Below are 8,728 nucleotides of genomic sequence, written 5' to 3'. Positions count from 1 at the left end.
CCAGCAGACCAAGTCCTTTCCTTCAAGCAAGTTTAGAGGAGCCTGGCAGAACGGGCAGAAAGAGAAATCCAGGGGGTATCTTAAGTGGCCATGGCGAGGCTTCAAAAAGCTTTGTGCTCCCATGGAAACCACGTCACAGCCTGCGTCAGATGGCTCTTTGTGATACTGAAGCCAAAGCAAGACAAAACAAGATAAGTCATCCTTGATGAAAATGCCAAGTTAACACACACACACACACACACTGGATAAACTTGCATTGCCAAAAGGAACTCCATGACTTATGAGCAAGGCCAGACTGCAGTCTTTTCTGGTGTTTTGGTAGCCAATGACCGGCTCTTTTAACAAAAACATACCTGAACATATATTTTAGACCCTGGTAAATATTCAGGCCTGTCCACTGAAAGCAGAGTGAAAACAGATTTACTCGCTCAGGATATCTTTGCCAAAAAAAAACTTATTTTTGTAACCTCTTCTTATTCCTGGCAAAGTTTTGTAAGTGGAATGTGACATTTTGGTCCTCGTTAGTTTCTCTTTGTTGTGCATCACCCAACAGGTATTATATCACCTATGAGACAGTGAGGAGGAAGAACTCCCGTTTGAAAATACCCACTTAGACGGTTTGACTCAACAATAAATTGCTGCAGACTGAAGTCTCATTCACATGTCTCTTAGCTGCATATGTTGAGCTTTGCTCAGCAAAGCCACTTCATTTACCTCGACTTTAATAGCTTAACAGTCAAACAATGACACTGCTGCATTGCCATGGGAACATGATACAAAGATTCAGGCCACAAAGCCAAACGGAGAAGCCTTTGGCCCTAAAGGACCAAGTGAGTCTTAAGAGCATCCCACACAGTCTAATAGAGGAAATCTTGAAGCGCTGAGAATTGAGCTCTTGGCAAATGCAACAGAGCTTCAGAGGCTGCAACAGCAAGAAGGCTGATCTGAACTGCTCTGTTTCTGCTTGAGACCCAGAAGCAAGACAGTCTCTCTACAGCCTGGCGGAGACATAGGAAGATAATTTTCCGTGCTTTTACAATGACAAGTCAGACATGAGTGAGCAAGGCTCTTTAAGCCGCAACTCTCACTCTAACTGCAGACTGTAGCCTCAGTCCGTTTCCCCAATATGGATTTAACAAGACTAAAAGTTGCCCTGTGAGGCTGGGGTGTCCATTACACAGCCAAAGTTAAATTATGGTCTGAGGGTGCAACTACAGGAAAGGTTTCCATTTGTACCTTTGTACATTTAAAGGCACTTTTAGATTCAGCTTGTCAGGTTCAGCTCTATATTCCTGGCCTGGTGTTCCATACCATTCTTCTAATGAGGAATAGTTTGAATTGGTTGTCTGAAAACAGAACAAAATAAATACATAACTTAATAATAATAATATAATAATGTACAGTGCTGTACAGTAACAATTTTAATCTAGCTGTGTTTCTATCTCACTTTAAAGTATCATCAAACATGTTAATGTAACAATAACTTAATCTGACTAAAACTGAAACTAAACTTTCACAGCAAGTAATAAACCACAAAGCTACCAAAGGATATCATTTCATTTCATCACTATTAAATAAACAAAACTTACAGATCATTTTTCCACAGTTCAAACAAAATGCTGAAGTCATGCCGTCATCCCCATGAGGCCTGCTGGCTTCTTTGATCAGTGAGGATTTGCTGCAGGTGAGGTGGTCCAGGGGGCTCCACCCACACAGGAAGCAGTCCAGGCGACGGTGAGGGAGGGGGGGGGCTGCTATGCAGTCAGCTGTGTGTGCTTTATCCTTGCTATCATTCGGTGCATTGGCAGACTATAAATTAACAGAAAACAGCTGAGAGGGCTTATTCTACATATTTTGAAGATATGATTGTCTCCAGCACATTTTAAGTGTCAGTAAGTTCATTTTCATAAATTACTGGCCAACACATTCAGTCAGTGAATGTAGGAATGCCTGGTATGCATCCCTGCTAAATGGTCTGCACTAAATGTAAATGTATACTTGGTCACAGTGGTTAAAACACTGACATGGTCCTTTAAAACAACACAAATACAATCCCCTAATGTCATCCTATCATTCCATAACATGAATCATTTAAATAGGGGCAAAAAACAAATTACCTAAGACTGTTGGCATGTTGCGTCTTTAACATCTCATCACCACTGTAATGAAACACACTGTGAAATAACGTCTTCAGAAGTTGATGTTGATACGGTAACTTTTTGGCATTGTATTTAAAGAAAATGTCTTTTTTAATCTTTATCTTCTTTATCTTTATTAGACTTGACATACCAAACGACAGCAGTAGCAATTATTTCACTTGAGTTTATTTGTAACAAATGAAACTTGTGTCGACAGAGAACAGAAATCCATACAGACCTGTTTTTCGGTTTTCACACGCTCCGAGAACCAATGTAAGAAAATAAAAAGCACTTCTTGACTCGGAGCAGAAAACAAAACAAAACAGAAAAAGTTTACATTTACAGACCAATTGGAGGTAACTGATCCAAGTAACACACCATATTTTCATTTTTATACAATTTATAAACTCCAGTTTTATCCATCTACATGATACATTGGGGGTAAAATAGAACACTTTTTTTGTGAGACTTCTCTTGTGGTACAACAAATCCACAATGTGATGTATTGCACATACTGCTGTGCCATAAACTGTGATTTCAGGTGCATCCTTTTATTATATCACTCTGTATATCGGATAGATTTTTATTCACTCTTAATCATAATCATTTATTTATTTATGCATTTCAATTACTCTCTGTGTTTTGTGTTATTTACATATACACAACCGTGTGAGCATTACAGGGTCCCTCTTTACTGAGTTCAAGTAAAACTCCTTTGGGGGGGGTGGGGGCTATCAGAGATAATAGGATACTAGTATTAGTGCATAGTACAAAGAGAGAAAGTGCAAGTCTTCCCATAACAGGTGCGACCAAAGGGGCATCTCAAAAGTGGTACCATGCATACAAAAACAACAACAGGGTTACTGCAAGATGGTGGAAAACTGTCAACGATCCCTTATATGGTCAAGCGTTAATGGAAATACAAAAAAAAAAAAAGATGATGTAGGTTCTGTGTCGTTGGAGACGTAGCACCTGAATTTCTCTCAGCCTTTGTCATAGGAAAAAAAAAAAGAAGTACGTAACTGTGGACATCAGAAGGAGGAACGGAGATACCTGTTGAACCGGTTTTAGGTGAGGGACTTCAGATGGGACACACGAACGTGTCCACATGGTTTGTTATTTTGCTTTTTCTCCAAGCTGACACAGACAGCCAGTGCCGTTCAGCTTTATATAGATTTCTACATAGCTGAGTAAGTATGACTTGTCTTAGCCAGCTCACAGTCGGTGCCAAAGACGCAAGCGTGGCCAAAGTTTCATGGCAGGCAAACTGAAGTGTGAATGAAAGAGCATATACACAGAGCAGTCCAAACTGATATGACCATCCAGCTAAGAACCTATTTTGAAACCCTTTTTTTTTTTGTCTGCAGTTGAGTCCCATGTAAGATAAGATTTTTTTCTTTTTGATTAAAAGAGATATGACGATGCTGTTGCTGGGTGGAAAGTGATGAGTACAACCATCCAGGCAACACAGAGCCTTCGATACAAAATTTCACAGCCAAAAAACAGAACCTACAAGATACTTTCACATACAGTAACATAACAAAATCATATGCACAGACATTCAGTTCACATACGCACAAGCATACATACATACATACATAAAGTACACAAAAAACCCTTTAAAGTAACTTTATCAAAATAGGCGTGTAATATAAGGCACTAGAAATCTAAAATCAAAATACTTATTAGATGCTGTTTGAGATATGAGTTCGATCATTCGTTGGTTGCCGTGACACACAGAAGGATGACATCATCTACTGGAGCTGTGACGTGATAAAAGATCTACTTCCTAAAAAGGTCAGAGGTCGTCCCTCCGGTTGGACACATTAAACGGTGGCGAGAACCATATCGAGCGCAACATCCTTGTGTCTGGAAAATGATGCACCATCATCAATATCATCATCATCATCATCATAATGGCATATAACTGCAGTTAGTGACTTGACACAAAAATATATAATACATCTACTTATTGCACACTGAATCAGACAGAGAGAAAAGTCATAGGTGAGCATTCCAGTGAGAAAATTGTTCCTTCCCCAAACCCCCCCCCCCCCCTCATCCCACCCCGTTTTCTACATCCCTCTCTCTCGCTCCCTGCTTGAGAAATCTTTGTGAAGCTCATTTGGACACATAAATAGTTATTTTTTTCATATTTTGCTTTCTGTGCATACTCTCTGTAGCTGTGTTTTGTCTGGCTTTCTGTCAACCTGCACACAGAACAACTTGGCAAGAATATCCTTGGGACTTTCCGGTAGCAGCAGAGTTAACGCTGCACCTCTGTGGGCCCCTGGGAATGCAAAAATGGCCGTCCTCTCTGGCACCACGGGCCAGATAGAAATGAGGCTGAGAGTCCTGTGTGCATGCGAAACGTGTGTGTGGATAGAGAATACAGGAGAGTGACACTCATTGGTGGTGGTTTTCATTGAATTGTGAACATTTTCCACACTAGATTTGATTGTACACTAAACAATACTGTATCACTTTAAAAAAAAAAAAAATCGCTACAGATCATTGAATTACACATAAAAAAAATACAACTTTGCCTTTTTATGGTCTGTGGGGACAAAGTCAGAAATCTGTAAAAAATCCCAAAAAAACCCAAACAAACAAACAAACAAAAAAAAAAGAACGTGCCACAAGGAATACCCAGTTTTTAAAAAACAAGATAGTCACATATCTATATTTTTCTAGAAAACTAAATGAATGTTTTACTTTGTGGTATGCATTTTAAACCTCTCTCAAATATCCCTTATCTTAAATCGTGAAGCATAAGGTTGAACTGGTGTTTTTTTATTACTGTATGGTAGAAACATTTTCTCTTTCATTCACGGGAAACGAGAGTCTGTTTCCAAAACAAGACAGAAAAAAAAAAAACACTTCTCTGTGTCTTTTTTTTTGGGATGTGTGTTCTTTGTCTTTTTAATACTGTGTGCTCTGTGTTTTCAGTCTCCTGTTGGCAATTCTCTGGTGCTAAGAAGTCCCAGTTCTTTCAGTCCACGAGGCTTCCAAAAGATGGATTTGTAGACTCCCTCTAGACGGTCCTCAAGATAGAAAAATCAAAATTTCCTGTGACAGCTAAATACTGTAGCCGGGTCCTGTATTTAGGTTGGTGATGCTACACTGGTGGTGGACAAGGTGAGAGTTCCACACCCAAACAATGTAAAGCAATCTGGGTGCTCACAAAAGCACTGAAACGAATAAAAATCAATATTTGATCAAGTATTCTGATTGGAACAGTGGTTGAAGTTGCTTCTTCAGACTGACCAATGGGTGTGTTTGGGCTGAGGGTGGAAGGTAACACCCTTGTCAAGCAGGTTGCTATGGCTCAGTTAGAGGTGCTGTTTCTGGGTACGGGATAAGCCGATGGTCCCCCTTCACTCTGCATGTGGTGGCAAAAATCTTCAAAGACACATCGCAGCCTAGTGCATTAATTCAGGCCGCGTGTGACCTAACAAAAGTGCACTAGGTGGAATGTGGCGTGAGAGACGGCCACTGGGTTTATGTTGCATAGTGATCAAAGCTTCCCAGGTACTCCAGACTGGCCCGGTAGCAGAACTGGTACTGGTCCTGGAGGGAGGCAGAGGAATCAAATCAGTGACAGAGGAAAAAGACAGAGAAACAGAAGTGTAAGAAAAAGGAGAAGACGAACTGCAGGAGAGACAGAAAGCTCACCTCTGTCTGAACGGTTGCAGGTCTCTGGGTGCGCAGCATCTTGACAGTCTGGAAGATGTCAACCACCCCCTCGTACCTCATCCTCTCCAGCACGATGCTGAGGGTGATGAACACGCCAGTCCTCCCTACTCCAGCACTGTTGGTGGACAGGCGGACACATATTTAGAGCTGGATATATTTAGAACGGTAGCAGATCAACATGTGCTACTATTGCCCTGAGACTAGGAACGGGACCTAACGCTAAAGACCACTGCCCTATCTGACTCTCCATCCTCAGTACCAGTTTGCCTCCTAGACAAACTCCTTAGACAAGTACCAAATCTACCTTCTGAGCCTCAGAAATTATCTTTGTGTTCTCTGTGCCCACTGTAGATGGTTAATCAGCTATATTTGAATATTAGAATACAGACATTTTTCTTTTATGGTAAGTGTCAACAGGCTGCAAAAAATAGTTGGATAAATGCAAAAGTTCCTGCAGCCTAAAACTTAAATCATTATGTGGCAAGATGACAAGCACTGAGATCATCTGTGGTTTGTCAGCTACATACAGGATCTCTGATCAGTGCACATGCATATGATACATCTGAAACGTCCATACTTGTTTACTCGGACAATTGAGAACCCTATTCAATTCAGGATAAATAAATGAATTCCAGTGAAAAACCAACATAAAGTAAGGTGTTGAGCCAACACAACAAGCCTAAAGTGTCTAGTGGAGATTTTTTTGTTCGTTTGTTTTTAAAAGATTTTTGTTTTAAGATTTTGTTTCTACACTCATTTATTTAAGTTTTGATATTAATTACAGCGATGATCCATCATCCACAATGTATAAAAAAAATTGAGGTATTAGTGGGAAGCATAGGTCGTACCTGCAGTGCACAGTAATTGGCCCATCCTGGCCGAACTGTTCTTTAGTTTTGTGCACCTGGCCGATGAAATCAATAAATCCCTCCCCTGACTTTGGCACTCCTTGCTCTGGCCAATCAGTGAACTGGAACTGACGAACCGTCCGTGATTGGCCGTCCTGGAAGAAGAGGATGTTTTTTTTTTTTTTTCGTGTTATTTTTAGTAACGGTAATACAGTCCACATGACACCCTCTTACACATATGAACACACACAAATCGATGACTTACCCTGGCGTCAGTGACTTTGAACTCTCGGAGGATGTACTGGGGCATGTTGTACTCAGCCATGGGGTCGACCACAAAGTACTGGTACCTGGCTGAGCGCTCTGCAGGCCAGTACTGGTGACACTTCTCCTGCAGGAGCACAGACCAGATCGTTCAGAGCTTTACGTAATGTCTGAAGGATTTAGTGTGTAAGGAGAACAATTTCTGGCTACTTTGTCATGAAAATGTCTGTCTGACTTATGAAATTCATTATTTGTATGAAGACAGTCTTGTGCCAGCCGAGATATGAAGTTCATGAGACATAACTCACGCCACTATCTCTCTTTTTCTCACTCCATCACTGTATTGCTCCCATTTCCAAGCTTCACATACTGCTCTTACTACTTAAGACTTATCATTTTCATTTGTCATTTTGTCTTTTTAACAGATAATTGTTCTTTAGTGTCAGAAATGTGTGCTGTTTCCTGGTACACAAAGACAGAGTCCTGTCCTGTTGAGAAAAGCTCAGAATTTTCAGTTGCAAATAGAAAGTCAAGTGCAGAGTGGGGGACAGACGTAAAAGGGCTGCTGATTATGCTGCAGTTAATGAAGTCCTTCAGTATTATTTTTTTCCTTATTAACGACAGAAATAATGAGCCCCATTCATAATTCACTGCGTGATACTGTATGTTACAGAACATATTTGGGTATAATTGATCACGTAATTCAGAACAATCATTATGATTTGGACACCAAAGTCATGTCCACTGTTTAAAAGCTGCAGTTCACGTAGAAGGGTTTAATTAGTGTGAGCTTTAAATAGTTTTATTGTCTCTTTGTCTAGATCTTCCTTCGGGAGCCTTTACAACCTTTTATTACATAATGTCTTTGTACAGTTTGTCACAAAGTTAGTCAGGATATAAACATAGGCAGCTACTGGCATCTGATTCCTGCAATCATCACATCTATGAGCCCTAACAGCAGTAGAATTAGAGGTTTGCTTCCCAGTAGAGCCAATCCACACTCACATGTACCCTACAAAGTGTATTTGCATATATACATTGCTGTGTGCGTGTATTTGTATCCGTACCCGTCCCATTTCTCTCAGTTTGGTTAGCATGACAACTATGGTGGAGTTGTGTTCCCACAACATCCTCCAGTAGTCCTCTGTGGTCTCAGCCAGCGGGCCTTGGGTTGCTATGTAGGCCTTCTGCTGCCTACAAACACAATCAGATCAGAAAGAGGTGACATTCTCTGTGAAGACCTTTGAGTCCTAAACCTTCAACTAAACACCAACAAGAAAACGGGAACATAAAAATTTAGATTAGAAATTAAATTAAGTTTGAATCCGTTTTTTCGGACCTGTATCCATCAATGAAGCTGGCGTTAATGTAGTCAGATCCTTCCACTCCTCTGATTGGCTGCAGACACACGCGTGTGGTCTCGTAGGGCATGATGTTCACCAGCCGGTTCTTGAACTTGTTGCATGGCAGGTTGGCACTCACGAACCGTGATGTGTGGGCCTTGGCACTGGCCAGACGCTGCAGAGGAAAAGAAAACCCATATCTTATAATATCACACTGACTGACCCATGAGAATGTTTTTCAGGTCCTTAGATCTGGGCCTGTGAAGCAGTGTTGTTGAGGGAAGACAAAAAACAGAGGGAAAGGAGGAGAAACAGTTCAGACGAATTCAAGGACCTCATTCTAATGTATTTAGCACAAGCCTCAGTTCTCCCCTGGCATACTGGACAACTGAAATTAGAAAATCAGCTTGACTTGGCAGGCCTGAGGATATTTAGTCAG

General features: G+C 40.9%; 1 protein-coding gene across 1 annotated transcript in view; it reads right to left on the bottom strand.

Annotated features, from left to right (window-relative positions):
- Positions 1-5,216: 5,216 nt before the first annotated feature.
- ptprdb (protein tyrosine phosphatase receptor type Db) overlaps positions 5,217-8,728 on the bottom strand; it is a 49,956-nt gene continuing 46,444 nt past the window's right edge. Inside the window, exons 36-41 of the mRNA XM_070828374.1 lie at positions 8,286-8,464; positions 8,014-8,140; positions 6,948-7,073; positions 6,683-6,837; positions 5,814-5,949; positions 5,217-5,708 (exon numbers count right to left, since the gene is read on the bottom strand). Coding sequence (XP_070684475.1) covers positions 5,640-5,708; positions 5,814-5,949; positions 6,683-6,837; positions 6,948-7,073; positions 8,014-8,140; positions 8,286-8,464 — 792 coding nt within the window. The 3' untranslated portion in view covers positions 5,217-5,639. The remainder of the gene's footprint in view (positions 5,709-5,813; positions 5,950-6,682; positions 6,838-6,947; positions 7,074-8,013; positions 8,141-8,285; positions 8,465-8,728) is intronic.

The sequence above is a fragment of the Pempheris klunzingeri genome, chromosome 3 (assembly GCF_042242105.1).
Source record: "Pempheris klunzingeri isolate RE-2024b chromosome 3, fPemKlu1.hap1, whole genome shotgun sequence".
In the NCBI taxonomy this organism is placed as follows: domain Eukaryota; kingdom Metazoa; phylum Chordata; class Actinopteri; order Acropomatiformes; family Pempheridae; genus Pempheris; species Pempheris klunzingeri.
This window is presented reverse-complemented; position numbering and strand designations above follow the sequence as displayed.